Source organism: Dermacentor andersoni, chromosome 1 (genome assembly GCF_023375885.2).
Source record: "Dermacentor andersoni chromosome 1, qqDerAnde1_hic_scaffold, whole genome shotgun sequence".
NCBI classification, from domain to species: domain Eukaryota; kingdom Metazoa; phylum Arthropoda; class Arachnida; order Ixodida; family Ixodidae; genus Dermacentor; species Dermacentor andersoni.
In genome coordinates, this window is record NC_092814.1 from 403,285,671 (window position 1) to 403,302,638 (window position 16,968).

The 16,968-nt window shown below is 51.5% G+C and overlaps 2 protein-coding genes across 2 annotated transcripts; both read right to left on the bottom strand.

The window, feature by feature from the left end:
• Positions 1-1,140: 1,140 nt before the first annotated feature.
• On the bottom strand, positions 1,141-5,216 carry LOC126531765 (uncharacterized). The gene is made up of 2 exons (XM_050179483.3): positions 4,277-5,216; positions 1,141-1,463 (listed from the first exon to the last, which is right to left on the bottom strand). The coding sequence occupies exons 1-2, from the start codon at positions 5,199-5,201 to the stop codon at positions 1,141-1,143; spliced, it is 1,248 nt and encodes a 415-aa protein (XP_050035440.3). The 5' UTR covers positions 5,202-5,216.
• A 2,649-nt stretch (positions 5,217-7,865) lies between these two features.
• On the bottom strand, positions 7,866-11,954 carry LOC126531758 (uncharacterized). The gene is made up of 2 exons (XM_072284196.1): positions 11,002-11,954; positions 7,866-8,188 (listed from the first exon to the last, which is right to left on the bottom strand). Exons 1-2 carry the CDS (start codon positions 11,924-11,926, stop codon positions 7,866-7,868), a joined length of 1,248 nt encoding a protein of 415 aa, XP_072140297.1. The 5' UTR covers positions 11,927-11,954.
• Positions 11,955-16,968: the final 5,014 nt, after the last annotated feature.

The following is a 16,968-nucleotide window of genomic DNA, read 5'->3' on the forward strand; positions in this document are numbered from 1 at the left end:
TTTAAGAACGCGTTCAGTCTGCCGTCCACTGCTGCCACTGCGTGAACGCCAGCAGAGCCGGTGGTGTCCGTCGTTTTGTAACCAGAGTGTAGTCACTTGGCTTGTCCGCAGTTATCGATGCGAAGACCGGCACGATGATTCTTCGGCTGTCAGCCAGGCCTGCAGGCGCAGCTCCTATGATACCTGAAGGCCTTCGTGATATCCCAGAGGCTTCCTGTGAACAAGTGTAGAATTTTTTAAGAACGCGTTCAGTCTGCCCTCCACTGCTGCCACTGCGTGAACGCCAGCAGAGCCGGTGGTGTCCATCGTTTTGTAACCAGAGTGTTGTCCCTTGGCTTGTCCGCAGTTATTGATGCGAAGATGGGCACGATGATTCTTCGGCTGTCAGCCAGGCGTGCAGGCGCAGCTCCGATGATACCTGAAGGCCTTCGTGATATCCCAGAGGCTTCCCGTGAACAAGTGTAGAATTTTTTAAGAACGCGTTCAGTCTGCCGTCCACTGCTGCCACTGCGTGAACGCCAGCAGAGCCGGTGGTGTCCGTCGTTTTGTAACCAGAGTGTGGTCACTTGGCTTGTCCGCAGTTATCGATGCGAAGATCGGCACGATGATTCTTCGGCTGTTAGCCAGGCGTGCAGGCGCAGCTCCGATGATACCTGAAGGCCTTCGTGATATCCCAGAGGCTTCCTGTGAACAAGTGTAGAATCTTTTAAGAACGCGTTCAGTCTGCCGTCCACTGCTGCCACTGCGGGAACGCCAGCAGAGCCGGTGGTGTCCGTCGTTTTGTAACCAGAGTGTTGTCCCTTGGCTTGTCCGCAGTTATTGATGCGAAGATCGGCACGATGATTCTTCGGCTGTCAGCCAGGCGTGCAGGCGCAGCTCCGATGATACCTGAAGGCCTTCGTGATATCCCAGAGGCTTCCCGTGAACAAGTGTATGAACTAACGCAGAAGAGCGACAACGGTCCAGGAGCAGAAAGGCAACTGTCTTTATTGCCAAGAACGGCTTATTCTTATACAGAAAACCCTATGACGTCACAGGGTCATGTGGCGTCACTATATCAGGGCATAGTTAGATATCACAAGACGTCACACACGAAGCTTGCGCTACGACATTCCTTCCCACTTAGATTGAGTCCGCACTTCACTTCCTAAAGTCCTCATGCCTAAACCTATCCGGCGGACGTCGCGCACGGCCGCTTCGTCGAGGCATAACTTCGGGCTTGCTTGGAACTTCTGTGCTCTGCTCTGCTGGGGATGTGTCCTTGTGTGAAGTCGTTGTTGCCGTAATCGGAGGGTCGGTTGAAGCCTGAGGAGTTGGACTCTGCATAGAGTCGCGTAATGCAGATTCCGCGGGTTCTGCGGCAGCCATCGGGAGTCTTGTAGGGATGACGACGGGATCGGTATCTGGCGGTTGTTGCGGCTCAGCCAGGCGCCTTGTGTCGGGAAGTAGCTGCAATGGTTCAGCTGAGACAGGTCTCGCAAAGGAGTGACGCAAATGGTCAGCATGCACAAAGCGCACTTCACCCGCCACATTCACAAGATATGTCACTGGGCTTACAATCTGAGTAACTACGCCGTCTTCCCAAGCCACATTTTCACCACGAACGCATTTAACAAACACTTTGTCACTCACTAAGAATCCGCGTTCAGTACCCCGGTGCTTATCTTTCTGCCGCTTGCTGTTCAGCTGTTTGTTGAGCATATGTTGCTTAAAATCGGGTTTGAGGAATGACAACTTGGTCTTAAGTTGCCTCTTTAAGAAGAGCTGCGCAGGCGTGCTGCCTGTCACACTATGTGGCGTGTTCCGATAGCTCATCAAAAAGCTGTCTAACCCGGCTTGCACCGATTCTCGGTTTTGCGAGACATCTGATAACAGCTGTTTCAGCAATGCGCGCTTCGTTGTTTGGACTAGACGTTCGGCTGCCCCGTTCGAAATTGGGTGATAGGGCGGCGTTCTTGTATGTTTTATGTTATTCTTAGCCAAGAAGTCTTCGAACTCTTGTGATACGAATTGCGGCCCATTATCGCTCACAATTTCGTCGGGAAATCCGTACGCCGCGAAGACGCTTCGAAGTTTGGAAATCATTTGTCTTGTGACGGTTGAGGTCATTAGCCATACTTCAATCCACTTAGAATAGGCGTCCACTAAGACTAGAAAGTTAAGCTGTCCTTTCATGGCAAAGTCAACATGCAGCCTTTGCCAAACCTTGGACGGATAAGGCCAAGGGTGTAGTGGTACAGGCTGCGCGGCAGGTTGCACGACTTGGCAAACCCGACAGGTTCGTACGTAATCTTCTACTGCTTTATCGAGACCTGGCCACCAAATGAAGCCTCTAGCCAGCATTTTCATCCTTGAGGTGCCTGGGTGGTCCTCATGTAGCAAGGACAACACAGCCGGTTGTAATGCCTCCGGCACGATCACCCTTGTGCCCCACGTGACACAACCTTGCTCGAGTGATAGCTCTAGACGTCTAACGCAGTATGGCTGGAGATCATTAGGCACTTCTGAAGGCCAACCATACAGCGTGTACTCGACCACTCTGCACAGTTTGCCATCCCGTGCAGTGGCCTTAGCTACGTCAGAAGAGTTCAACGGAGTGCTTTCGAACACGGAAAAACATTCCGAACTCTCAGATTTGGGACAAGACGGTAGAGGTAGACGAGACAGAGCATCAGCCACTTCGATTTCAGCCCCTTTGCGGTACTTAAGCGTATACCGGTACGCGGACATTATCAAGGACCATCTTTGCAATCTCGCAGCTGCTTGCGACGGTGTCGCTTTGTTTTGTCCCAAGATGCTTACGAGTGGCTGATGGTCTGTGTACAACATAAACTGCCTACCGAAAAGAAACTTGTGGAACTTTTGAAGCCCAAAGATAAGCGCTAGGGCCTCTCTTTCACATTGTGCATAATTTTTCTCAGCTGACGTCAGAGTTCGTGAAGCAAAGGCCATCGGACGCTCTTCTCCGTCCGGTAGCACGTGAAAAATTACAGCTCCAACGCCGTACGCAGACGCGTCACATTGCAACCCAAGCGGCTTGCGTGCGTCGTAGTAGGTAAGAGCATGGCTGTTTACAAGCAGATGCTTAGTCGCTTTAAAGCATTACTACACTGCTCCGTCCACAGCCATCGTTCTCCCTTCCGTAACAATCTGTACATTGGTTCTGCTATAGATGACACATTCTTCATAAATTTGCTGTAAAAATTGAGCAGCCCTAAGTATGCTCTTAATTCGGTTACATTTGTTGGCTCAGGAGCGTGCAGGATTGCCTTCACTTTCTCTTCTGTCGGGTAGATGCCATCGGCGCTGACCATGTGCCCAAGGTAAGAGACAGAATCTTGGAAAAACTTACATTTTTCCAGCTTTAACGTTATGTTATGCTCCGAAAGCTTGCCTAGCACCCGCTCGAGCGTTTTTTGGCAATCGTCCACGTCCTGGCCTGCAATTATGACATCATCAATATAGCAACCAACATTCGGAATACCATGCAAAACCTTATCCATCATGCACTGGAACAAAGCAGGGGCACTGGCTATTCCATAAGGAAGTCTGTTATATTGATAGAGCCCCTTGTGCGTGTTAACCGTCAGAATAGGTCTTGATTCTGGGCTCAGTACCACTTGTTGGTATGCCGATGACAAATCTAAGACACAAAATACTTTGCCTCCACACAGTGCTGTGAACAATTCCTCTGGTTGTGGTAGTGGGTAGTGGTCCATTTTAAGTACGGGATTTACAGTGATCTTGTAATCACCACAAAGGCGTATCTGATCGCCTTGTTTCTTTGGGACCAGAACCAGTGGAGTTGCCCAATCGCTTTTACTCACAGGCGTGATTACGCCTTGGCTTTCGAGCTCAGCGAGGCGTTTGTCTGCTTGTTCGCGCAAAGAAAAAGGAAGCGGGCGTGCTTTACAAAACAGCGGCGTACAACCCGGTTGTAAAACAATTTGCGCCTCGAAGTTCCTGATAGCACCCAGCGATTGCGAAAACACGTTTGGAAACTTTGCGCGAATCTTATCTACTCTGTCTTCGCTGCGCACACTGCAAAGCGATTTCCAATTCAGCCGAAGCTTGTTAAGCCAGGTTCTTCCCAGCAATACAGGTAACTCGCGTTCGCGGTTTTTCACAACAACGATTAGTAAAACTGCACTCTGCCCGTCATAGGTCGCGGTTACATTGCATTGCCCTATAACATCCATTTTCTCGCCTGTGTACGTCTTTAGAACAACCCGAGTAGGTTCACAATGCACATGCGCAAACTTCTCTTTGTACACACTTTCAGGTACAACTGTCACTGCGGCCCCCGTGTCCACCTGCATTGACACTTTCTGGCCCTCCACATTTACAGTCACCACATAACCGTTCTTCACAGATGAGTCGACTGTGCAGTTGTACAGAGTGTGCTCTTCTTCGTCTGACGATTCCATTACTGCATGTGCCTTCAGCTCACTTTTGCTCGTTCGACACATGCTTTGAAGGTGCCCAACTTTTGAACATAGTCTGCACGAGTAGTTTTTATACCAGCACTGTTCTGGCGCGTGTGTCTTGCCACAGTGGTAACATTTTTGTTTCTTGGTCTTGTCTCGCGCCGAGCTATTACCCTTCGCTTGGTCACGGTCGCTGCGCTGATGCTCGTTAGTCTTCATTTTCACTGCGTTTATGCTCTCTGCGCGGCTTCCTGCTTGTATTGCGGCTGTTTGTTTCGCGGCCAATTCGCTGTCAAGAGCTATTTTACATGCCCTTTCAAACGTGAGTGCGTCAGCCGTGAACAACGCCTTCTGCGTTTCTTCACTTCGGATCCCAGCTACCAATCTGTCGCGTAGCGCGTCCAGGAGAAATGGCCCAAAGTTACATTTGCGGGCTAGGTGCTTCAACTCTACTACGAAGTCTTCGACACTTTCGTGGTCAAGTTGCACTCGGCGGTTGAATTTGCACCTTTCTGCAATTACAGACGTCTTCGGGTTGTAGTGGCTTTGCAAGAGCTCTTTTACTTCCGCGAAGGTCTTATCTCCTGGTAGCAATGGAACGACCAAGTTTTTGAGAATTTCATATGCTTCTGCACCAATTACTGTCAAGAAAACAGACAGTTTCTTCGCTTCCGCTATCTCGTTTGCCCTGACGTAATGCTCAAATCGTTCGACATAAGATTCGAAGTTCTGAACCTTAGGGTCGTACTCGTCTAGTCTGCCGAGCCGAGACATGGCTTGGTAGGAGAAGTAAATGTGTTACTTGTTTGGATTGCGGATCTCTTGCTAGCCTATGGTAGCGACGCCTCCAGTAGTAGCGTGGCCTCGTTGAGCCGCCGCATCTTCGTTGATGGCGTCCAGTAGGCCAGGTCACGGTGGTCCCACCCTCGTCGCCAGATGAACTAACGCAGAAGAGCGACAACGGTCCAGGAGCAGAAAGGCAACTGTCTTATTGCCAAGAACGGCTTGTTCTTATACAGAAAACCCTATGACGTCACAGGGTCATGTGGCGTCACTATATCAGGGCATAGTTAGATATCACAAGACGTCACACACGAAGCTTGCGCTACGACAGTGTAGAATTTTTTAAGAACGCGTTCAGTCTGCCGTCCACTGCTGCCACTGCGTGAACGCCAGCAGAGCCGGTGGTGTCCGTCGTTTTGTAACCAGAGTGAGGTCACTTGGCTTGTCAGCAGTTATTGATGCGAAGATGGGCACGATGATTCTTCGGCTGTCAGCCAGGCGTGCAGGCGCAGCTCCGATGATACCTGAAGGCCTTCGTGATATCCCAGAGGCTTCCTGTGAACAAGTGTAGAATTTTTAAGAACGCGTTCAGTCTGCCGTCCACTGCTGCCACTGCGTGAACGCCTGCAGAGCCGGTGGTGTCCGTCGTTTTGTAACCAGAGTGTGGTCACTTGGCTTTTCAGCAGTTATTGATGCGAAGATCGGCACGATGATTCTTCAGCTGTCAGCCAGGCGTGCAGGCGCCGCTCCGATGATACCTGAAGGCCTTCGTGATATCCCAGAGGCTTCCTGTGAACAAGTGTAGAATTTTTTAAGAACGCGTTCAGTCTGCCGTCCACTGCTGCCACTGCGTGAACGCCAGCAGAGCCGGTGGTGTCCGTCGTTTTGTAACCAGAGTGTGGTCACTTGGCTTGTCCGCAGTTATCGATGCGAAGATCGGCACGATGATTCTTCGGCTGTCAGCCAGGCGTGCAGGCGCAGCTCCGATGATACCTGAAGGCCTTCGTGATATCCCAGAGGCTTCCTGTGAACAAGTGTAGAATTTTTAAGGGCCGCATTCAGTCTGCCATCCACTGCTGCCACTGCGTGAACGCCAGCAGAGCCGGTGGTGTCCGTCGTTTTGTAACCAGAGTGTGGTCACTTGGCTTGTCCGCAGTTATCGATGCGAAGATCGGCACGATGATTCTTCGGCTGTCAGCCAGGCGTGCAGGCGCAGCTCCGATGATACCTGAAGGCCTTCGTGATATCCCAGAGGCTTCCTGTGAACAAGTGTAGAATTTTTAAGGGCCGCATTCAGTCTGCCATCCACTGCTGCCACTGCGTGAACGCCAGCAGAGCCGGTGGTGACCGTCCTTTTGTAACCAGAGTGTGGTCACTTGGCTTGTCCGCAGTTATGGATGCGAAGATCGGCACGATGATTCTTCGGCTGTCCGCCAGGCGTGCACGCGCAGCTCCGATGGTACCTCAAGGCCTTAGTGATATTCCAGAGGCTTCCTATGAACAAGTGTAGAATTGTTTAAGAACGCGTTCAGTCTGCCGCCCACTGCTGCCACTGCGTGAACGCCAGCAGAGCCGGTGGTGTGCGTCGTTTTGTAACCCGAGAGTGGTCACTTGGCTTGCAAGCAGTTATTGATGTGAAGATCGGCACGATGATTCTTCGGCTGTCAGCCAGGCGTGCAGGCGCAGCTCCGATGATACCTGAAGGCCTTCTTGATATCCCAGAGGCTTCCTGTGAACAAGTGTAGAATTTTTTAGGAACGCGTTCAGTCTGCCGTCCACTGCTGCCACTGCGTGAACGCCAGCAGAGCCGGTGGTGTCCGTCGTTTTGTAACCAGAGTGTGGTCACTTAGGTTGTCCGCAGTTATTGATGCGAAGATCGGCACGATGATTCTTCGGCTGTCAGCCAGGCGTGCAGGCGCAGCTCCGATGATACCTGAAGGCCTTCGTGATATCCCAGAGGCTTCCTGTGAACAAGTGTAGCATTTTTTAAGAACGCGTTCAGTCTGCCGTCCACTGCTGCCACTGCGTGAACGCTAGCAGAGCCGGTGGTGTCCGTCGTTTTGTAACCAGAGTGTGGTCACTTGGCTTGTCCGCAGTTATCGATGCGAAGATCGGCACGATGATTCTTCGGCTGTCAGCCAGGCGTGCAGGCGCAGCTCCGATGATACCTGAAGGCCTTCGTGATATCCCAGAGGCTTCCTGTGAACAAGTGTAGAATTTTTTAAGAACGCGTTCAGTCTGCCGTCCACTGCTGCCACTGCGGGAACGCCAGCAGAGCCGGTGGTGTCCGTCGTTTTGTAACCAGAGTGTTGTCCCTTGGCTTGTCCGCAGTTATTGATGCGAAGATTGGCACGATGATTCTTCGACTGTCAGCCAGGCGTGCAAGCGCAGCTCCGATGATACCTGAAGGCCTTCGTGATATCCCAGAGGCTTCCCGTGAACAAGTGTATGAACTAACGCAGAAGAGCGACAACGGTCCAGGAGCAGAAAGGCAACTGTCTTTATTGCCAAGAACGGCTTATTCTTATACAGAAAACCCTATGACGTCACAGGGTCATGTGGCGTCACTATATCAGGGCATAGTTAGATATCACAAGACGTCACACACGAAGCTTGCGCTACGACATTCCTTCCCACTTAGATTGAGTCCGCACTTCACTTCCTAAAGTCCTCATGCCTAAACCTATCCGGCGGACGTCGCGCACGGCCGCTTCGTCGAGGCATAACTTCGGGCTTGCTTGGAACTTCTGTGCTCTGCTCTGCTGGGGATGTGTCCTTGTGTGAAGTCGTTGTTGCCGTAATCGGAGGGTCGGTTGAAGCCTGAGGAGTTGGACTCTGCATAGAGTCGCGTAATGCAGATTCCGCGGGTTCTGCGGCAGCCATCGGGAGTCTTGTAGGGATGACGACGGGATCGGTATCTGGCGGTTGTTGCGGCTCAGCCAGGCGCCTTGTGTCGGGAAGTAGCTGCAATGGTTCAGCTGAGACAGGTCTCGCAAAGGAGTGACGCAAATGGTCAGCATGCACAAAGCGCACTTCACCCGCCACATTCACAAGATATGTCACTGGGCTTACAATCTGAGTAACTACGCCGTCTTCCCAAGCCACATTTTCACCACGAACGCATTTAACAAACACTTTGTCACTCACTAAGAATCCGCGTTCAGTACCCCGGTGCTTATCTTTCTGCCGCTTGCTGTTCAGCTGTTTGTTGAGCATATGTTGCTTAAAATCGGGTTTGAGGAATGACAACTTGGTCTTAAGTTGCCTCTTTAAGAAGAGCTGCGCAGGCGTGCTGCCTGTCACACTATGTGGCGTGTTCCGATAGCTCATCAAAAAGCTGTCTAACCCGGCTTGCACCGATTCTCGGTTTTGCGAGACATCTGATAACAGCTGTTTCAGCAATGCGCGCTTCGTTGTTTGGACTAGACGTTCGGCTGCCCCGTTCGAAATTGGGTGATAGGGCGGCGTTCTTGTATGTTTTATGTTATTCTTAGCCAAGAAGTCTTCGAACTCTTGTGATACGAATTGCGGCCCATTATCGCTCACAATTTCGTCGGGAAATCCGTACGCCGCGAAGACGCTTCGAAGTTTGGAAATCATTTGTCTTGTGACGGTTGAGGTCATTAGCCATACTTCAATCCACTTAGAATAGGCGTCCACTAAGACTAGAAAGTTAAGCTGTCCTTTCATGGCAAAGTCAACATGCAGCCTTTGCCAAACCTTGGACGGATAAGGCCAAGGGTGTAGTGGTACAGGCTGCGCGGCAGGTTGCACGACTTGGCAAACCCGACAGGTTCGTACGTAATCTTCTACTGCTTTATCGAGACCTGGCCACCAAATGAAGCCTCTAGCCAGCATTTTCATCCTTGAGGTGCCTGGGTGGTCCTCATGTAGCAAGGACAACACAGCCGGTTGTAATGCCTCCGGCACGATCACCCTTGTGCCCCACGTGACACAACCTTGCTCGAGTGATAGCTCTAGACGTCTAACGCAGTATGGCTGGAGATCATTAGGCACTTCTGAAGGCCAACCATACCGCGTGTACTCGACCACTCTGCACAGTTTGCCATCCCGTGCAGTGGCCTTAGCTACGTCAGAAGAGTTCAACGGAGTGCTTTCGAACACGGAAAAACATTCCGAACTCTCAGATTTGGGACAAGACGGTAGAGGTAGACGAGACAGAGCATCAGCCACTTCGATTTCAGCCCCTTTGCGGTACTTAAGCGTATACCGGTACGCGGACATTATCAAGGACCATCTTTGCAATCTCGCAGCTGCTTGCGACGGTGTCGCTTTGTTTTGTCCCAAGATGCTTACGAGTGGCTGATGGTCTGTGTACAACATAAACTGCCTACCGAAAAGAAACTTGTGGAACTTTTGAAGCCCAAAGATAAGCGCTAGGGCCTCTCTTTCACATTGTGCATAATTTTTCTCAGCTGACGTCAGAGTTCGTGAAGCAAAGGCCATCGGACGCTCTTCTCCGTCCGGTAGCACGTGAAAAATTACAGCTCCAACGCCGTACGCAGACGCGTCACATTGCAACCCAAGCGGCTTGCGTGCGTCGTAGTAGGTAAGAGCATGGCTGTTTACAAGCAGATGCTTAGTCGCTTTAAAGCATTACTACACTGCTCCGTCCACAGCCATCGTTCTCCCTTCCGTAACAATCTGTACATTGGTTCTGCTATAGATGACACATTCTTCATAAATTTGCTGTAAAAATTGAGCAGCCCTAAGTATGCTCTTAATTCGGTTACATTTGTTGGCTCAGGAGCGTGCAGGATTGCCTTCACTTTCTCTTCTGTCGGGTAGATGCCATCGGCGCTGACCATGTGCCCAAGGTAAGAGACAGAATCTTGGAAAAACTTACATTTTTCCAGCTTTAACGTTATGTTATGCTCCGAAAGCTTGCCTAGCACCCGCTCGAGCGTTTTTTGGCAATCGTCCACGTCCTGGCCTGCAATTATGACATCATCAATATAGCAACCAACATTCGGAATACCATGCAAAACCTTATCCATCATGCACTGGAACAAAGCAGGGGCACTGGCTATTCCATAAGGAAGTCTGTTATATTGATAGAGCCCCTTGTGCGTGTTAACCGTCAGAATAGGTCTTGATTCTGGGCTCAGTACCACTTGTTGGTATGCCGATGACAAATCTAAGACACAAAATACTTTGCCTCCACACAGTGCTGTGAACAATTCCTCTGGTTGTGGTAGTGGGTAGTGGTCCATTTTAAGTACGGGATTTACAGTGATCTTGTAATCACCACAAAGGCGTATCTGATCGCCTTGTTTCTTTGGGACCAGAACCAGTGGAGTTGCCCAATCGCTTTTACTCACAGGCGTGATTACGCCTTGGCTTTCGAGCTCAGCGAGGCGTTTGTCTGCTTGTTCGCGCAAAGAAAAAGGAAGCGGGCGTGCTTTACAAAACAGCGGCGTACAACCCGGTTGTAAAACAATTTGCGCCTCGAAGTTCCTGATAGCACCCAGCGATTGCGAAAACACGTTTGGAAACTTTGCGCGAATCTTATCTACTCTGTCTTCGCTGCGCACACTGCAAAGCGATTTCCAATTCAGCCGAAGCTTGTTAAGCCAGGTTCTTCCCAGCAATACAGGTAACTCGCGTTCGCGGTTTTTCACAACAACGATTAGTAAAACTGCACTCTGCCCGTCATAGGTCGCGGTTACATTGCATTGCCCTATAACATCCATTTTCTCGCCTGTGTACGTCTTTAGAACAACCCGAGTAGGTTCACAATGCACATGCGCAAACTTCTCTTTGTACACACTTTCAGGTACAACTGTCACTGCGGCCCCCGTGTCCACCTGCATTGACACTTTCTGGCCCTCCACATTTACAGTCACCACATAACCGTTCTTCACAGATGAGTCGACTGTGCAGTTGTACAGAGTGTGCTCTTCTTCGTCTGACGATTCCATTACTGCATGTGCCTTCAGCTCACTTTTGCTCGTTCGACACATGCTTTGAAGGTGCCCAACTTTTGAACATAGTCTGCACGAGTAGTTTTTATACCAGCACTGTTCTGGCGCGTGTGTCTTGCCACAGTGGTAACATTTTTGTTTCTTGGTCTTGTCTCGCGCCGAGCTATTACCCTTCGCTTGGTCACGGTCGCTGCGCTGATGCTCGTTAGTCTTCATTTTCACTGCGTTTATGCTCTCTGCGCGGCTTCCTGCTTGTATTGCGGCTGTTTGTTTCGCGGCCAATTCGCTGTCAAGAGCTATTTTACATGCCCTTTCAAACGTGAGTGCGTCAGCCGTGAACAACGCCTTCTGCGTTTCTTCACTTCGGATCCCAGCTACCAATCTGTCGCGTAGCGCGTCCAGGAGAAATGGCCCAAAGTTACATTTGCGGGCTAGGTGCTTCAACTCTACTACGAAGTCTTCGACACTTTCGTGGTCAAGTTGCACTCGGCGGTTGAATTTGCACCTTTCTGCAATTACAGACGTCTTCGGGTTGTAGTGGCTTTGCAAGAGCTCTTTTACTTCCGCGAAGGTCTTATCTCCTGGTAGCAATGGAACGACCAAGTTTTTGAGAATTTCATATGCTTCTGCACCAATTACTGTCAAGAAAACAGACAGTTTCTTCGCTTCCGCTATCTCGTTTGCCCTGACGTAATGCTCAAATCGTTCGACATAAGATTCGAAGTTCTGAACCTTAGGGTCGTACTCGTCTAGTCTGCCGAGCCGAGACATGGCTTGGTAGGAGAAGTAAATGTGTTACTTGTTTGGATTGCGGATCTCTTGCTAGCCTATGGTAGCGACGCCTCCAGTAGTAGCGTGGCCTCGTTGAGCCGCCGCATCTTCGTTGATGGCGTCCAGTAGGCCAGGTCACGGTGGTCCCACCCTCGTCGCCAGATGAACTAACGCAGAAGAGCGACAACGGTCCAGGAGCAGAAAGGCAACTGTCTTATTGCCAAGAACGGCTTGTTCTTATACAGAAAACCCTATGACGTCACAGGGTCATGTGGCGTCACTATATCAGGGCATAGTTAGATATCACAAGACGTCACACACGAAGCTTGCGCTACGACAGTGTAGAATTTTTTAAGAACGCGTTCAGTCTGCCGTCCACTGCTGCCACTGCGTGAACGCCAGCAGAGCCGGTGGTGTCCGTCGTTTTGTAACCAGAGTGAGGTCACTTGGCTTGTCAGCAGTTATTGATGCGAAGATGGGCACGATGATTCTTCGGCTGTCAGCCAGGCGTGCAGGCGCAGCTCCGATGATACCTGAAGGCCTTCGTGATATCCCAGAGGCTTCCTGTGAACAAGTGTAGAATTTTTAAGAACGCGTTCAGTCTGCCGTCCACTGCTGCCACTGCGTGAACGCCTGCAGAGCCGGTGGTGTCCATCGTTTTGTAACCAGAGTGTGGTCACTTGGCTTTTCAGCAGTTATTGATGCGAAGATCGGCACGATGATTATTCAGCTGTCAGCCAGGCGTGCAGGCGCCGCTCCGATGATACCTGAAGGCCTTCGTGATATCCCAGAGGCTTCCTGTGAACAAGTGTAGAATTTTTTAAGAACGCGTTCAGTCTGCCGTCCACTGCTGCCACTGCGTGAACGCCAGCAGAGCCGGTGGTGTCCGTCGTTTTGTAACCAGAGTGTGGTCACTTGGCTTGTCCGCAGTTATCGATGCGAAGATCGGCACGATGATTCTTCGGCTGTCAGCCAGGCGTGCAGGCGCAGCTCCGATGATACCTGAAGGCCTTCGTGATATCCCAGAGGCTTCCTGTGAACAAGTGTAGAATTTTTAAGGGCCGCATTCAGTCTGCCATCCACTGCTGCCACTGCGTGAACGCCAGCAGAGCCGGTGGTGTCCGTCGTTTTGTAACCAGAGTGTGGTCACTTGGCTTGTCCGCAGTTATCGATGCGAAGATCGGCACGATGATTCTTCGGCTGTCAGCCAGGCGTGCAGGCGCAGCTCCGATGATACCTGAAGGCCTTCGTGATATCCCAGAGGCTTCCTGTGAACAAGTGTAGAATTTTTAAGGGCCGCATTCAGTCTGCCATCCACTGCTGCCACTGCGTGAACGCCAGCAGAGCCGGTGGTGACCGTCCTTTTGTAACCAGAGTGTGGTCACTTGGCTTGTCCGCAGTTATGGATGCGAAGATCGGCACGATGATTCTTCGGCTGTCCGCCAGGCGTGCACGCGCAGCTCCGATGGTACCTCAAGGCCTTAGTGATATCCCAGAGGCTTCCTATGAACAAGTGTAGAATTGTTTAAGAACGCGTTCAGTCTGCCGCCCACTGCTGCCACTGCGTGAACGCCAGCAGAGCCGGTGGTGTGCGTCGTTTTGTAACCCGAGAGTGGTCACTTGGCTTGCAAGCAGTTATTGATGTGAAGATCGGCACGATGATTCTTCGGCTGTCAGCCAGGCGTGCAGGCGCAGCTCCGATGATACCTGAAGGCCTTCTTGATATCCCAGAGGCTTCCTGTGAACAAGTGTAGAATTTTTTAGGAACGCGTTCAGTCTGCCGTCCACTGCTGCCACTGCGTGAACGCCAGCAGAGCCGGTGGTGTCCGTCGTTTTGTAACCAGAGTGTGGTCACTTAGGTTGTCCGCAGTTATTGATGCGAAGATCGGCACGATGATTCTTCGGCTGTCAGCCAGGCGTGCAGGCGCAGCTCCGATGATACCTGAAGGCCTTCGTGATATCCCAGAGGCTTCCTGTGAACAAGTGTAGCATTTTTTAAGAACGCGTTCAGTCTGCCGTCCACTGCTGCCACTGCGTGAACGCTAGCAGAGCCGGTGGTGTCCGTCGTTTTGTAACCAGAGTGTGGTCACTTGGCTTGTCCGCAGTTATCGATGCGAAGATCGGCACGATGATTCTTCGGCTGTCAGCCAGGCGTGCAGGCGCAGCTCCGATGATACCTGAAGGCCTTCGTGATATCCCAGAGGCTTCCTGTGAACAAGTGTAGAATTTTTTAAGAACGCGTTCAGTCTGCCCTCCACTGCTGCCACTGCGTTAACGCCAGCAGAGCCGGTGGTGTCCGTCGTTTTGTAATCAGAGTGTGGTCACTTGGCTTGTCCGCAGTTATCCATGCGAAGATTGGCACGATGATTCTTCGACTGTCAGCCAGGCGTGCAAGCGCAGCTCCGATGATACCTGAATGCCTTCGTGATATCCCAGAGGCTTCCTGTGAATAAGTGTAGAATTTTTAAGGAACGCATTTAGTCTGCCGTCCACTGCTGCCACTGCGTGAACGCCAGCAGAGCCGGTGGTGTCCGTCGTTTTGTAATCAGAGTGTGGTCACTTGGCTTGTCCGCAGTTATCGATGCGAAGAATGGCACGATGATTCTTCGACTGTCAGCCAGGCGTGCAAGCGCAGCTCCGATGATACCTGAAGGCCTTCGTGATATCCCAGAGGCTTCCTGTGAACAAGTGTAGAATTTTTAAGGGACGCATTCAGTCTGCCGTCCACTGCTGCCACTGCGTGAACGCCAGCAGAGCCGGTGGTGTCCGTCCTTTTGTAACCAGAGTGTGGTCACTTGGCTTGTCCGCAGTTATGGATGCGAAGATCGGCACGATGATTCTTCGGCTGTCCGCCAGGCGTGCACGCGCGCTGCGATGGTACCTCAAGGCCTTAGTGATATCCCAGTGGCTTCCTAAGAACAAGTGTAGAATTGTTTAAGAACGCGTTCAGTCTGCCGTCCACTGCAGCCACTGCGTGAACGCTAGCAGAGCCGGTGGTGTCCGTCGTTTTGTAACAAGAGTGTGGTCACTTGGCTTGTCCGCAGTTATCGATGCGAAGATCGGCACGATGATTCTTCGGCTGTCAGCCAGGCGTGCAGGCGCAGCTCCGATGATACCTGAAGGCCTTCGTGATATCCCAGAGGCTTCCTATGAACATGTGTAGAATTTTTTAAGAACGCGTTCAGTCTGCCGTCCACTGCTGCCACTGCGTGAACGCCAGCAGAGCCGGTGGTGTCCGTCGTTTTGTAATCAGAGTGTGGTCACTTGGCTTGTCCGCAGTTATCAATGCGAAGATTGGCACGATGATTCTTCGACTCTCAGCCAGGCGTGCAAGCGCAGCTCCGATGATACCTGAATGCCTTCGTGATATCCCAGAGGCTTCCTGTGAACAAGTGTAGAATTTTTAAGGAACACATTCAGTCTGCCGTCCACTGCTGCCACTGCGTGAACGCCAGCAGAGCCGGTGGTGTCCGTCGTTTTGTAATCAGAGTGTGGTCACTTGGCTTGTCCGCAGTTATCGATGCGAAGATTGGCACGATGATTCTTCGACTGTCAGCCAGGCGTGCAAGCACAGCTCCGATGATACCTGAAGGCCTTCGTGATATCCCAGAGGCTTCCTGTGAACAAGTGTAGAATTTTTAAGGGCCGCATTCAGTCTGCCGTCCACTGCTGCCACTGCGTGAACGCCAGCAGAGCCGGTGGTGTCCGTCCTTTTATAACCAGAGTGTGGTCACTTGGCTTGTCCGCAGTTATGGATGCGAAGATAGGCACGATGATTCTTCGGCTGTCCGCACGCCGTGCACGCGCAGCTCCGATGGTACCTCAAGGCCTTAGTGATATCCCAGAGGCTTCCTATGAACAAGTGTAGAATTGTTTAAGAACGCGTTCAGTCTGCCGTCCACTGCTGCCACTGCGTGAACGCCAGCAGAGCCGGTGGTGTCCGTCGTTTTGTAACCAGAGTGTGGTCACTTAGCTTGTCCGCAGTTATTGATGCGAAGATCGGCACGATGATTCTTCTGCTGTCAGCCAGGCGTGCAGGCGCAGCTCCGATGATACCTGAAGGCCTTCGTGATATCCCAGAGGCTTCCTGTGAACAAGTGTAGAATTTTTTAAGAACGCGTTCAGTCTGCCATCCACTGCTGCCACTGCGTGAACGCCAGCAGAGCCGGTGGTGTCCGTCGTTTTGTAACCAGAGTGTGGTCACTTGGCTTGCCCGCAGTATTGATGCGAAGATCGGCACGATGATTCTTCGGCTGTCAGCCAGGCGTGCAGGCGCAGCTCCGATGATACCTGAAGGCCTTCGTGATATCCCAGATGCTTCCTGTCAACAAGTGTAGAATTTTTTAAGAACGCGTTCAGTCTGCCGTCCACTGCTGCCACTGCGTGAACGCCAGCAGAGCCGATGGTGTCCGTCGTTTTGTAACCAGAATGTGGTCACTTGGCTTCTCCGCAGTTATTGATGCGAAGATCGGCACGATGATTCTTCGGCTGTCAGCCAGGCGTGCAGGCGCAGCTCCGATGATACCTGAAGGCCTTCGTGATATCCCAGAGGCTTCCTGTGAACAAGTGTAGCATTTTTTAAGAACGCGTTCAGTCTGCCGTCCACTGCTGCCACTGCGTGAACGCTAGCAGAGCCGGTGGTGTCCGTCGTTTTGTAACCAGAGTGTGGTCACTTGGCTTGTCCGCAGTTATCGATGCGAAGATCGGCACGATGATTCTTCGGCTGTCAGCCAGGCGTGCAGGCGCAGCTCCGATGATACCTGAAGGCCTTCGTGATATCCCAGCGGCTTCCTGTGAACAAGTGTACAATTTTTTAAGAAAGCGTTCAGTCTGCCCTCCACTGCTGCCACTGCGTGAACGCCAGCAGAGCCGGTGGTGTCCGTCGTTTTGTAATCAGAGTGTGGTCACTTGGCTTGTCCGCAGTTATCGATGCGAAGATCGGCACGATGATTCTTCGACTGTCAGCCAGGCGTGCAAGCGCAGCTCCGATGATACCTGAATGCCTTCGTGATATCCCAGAGGCTTCCTGTGAACAAGTGTAG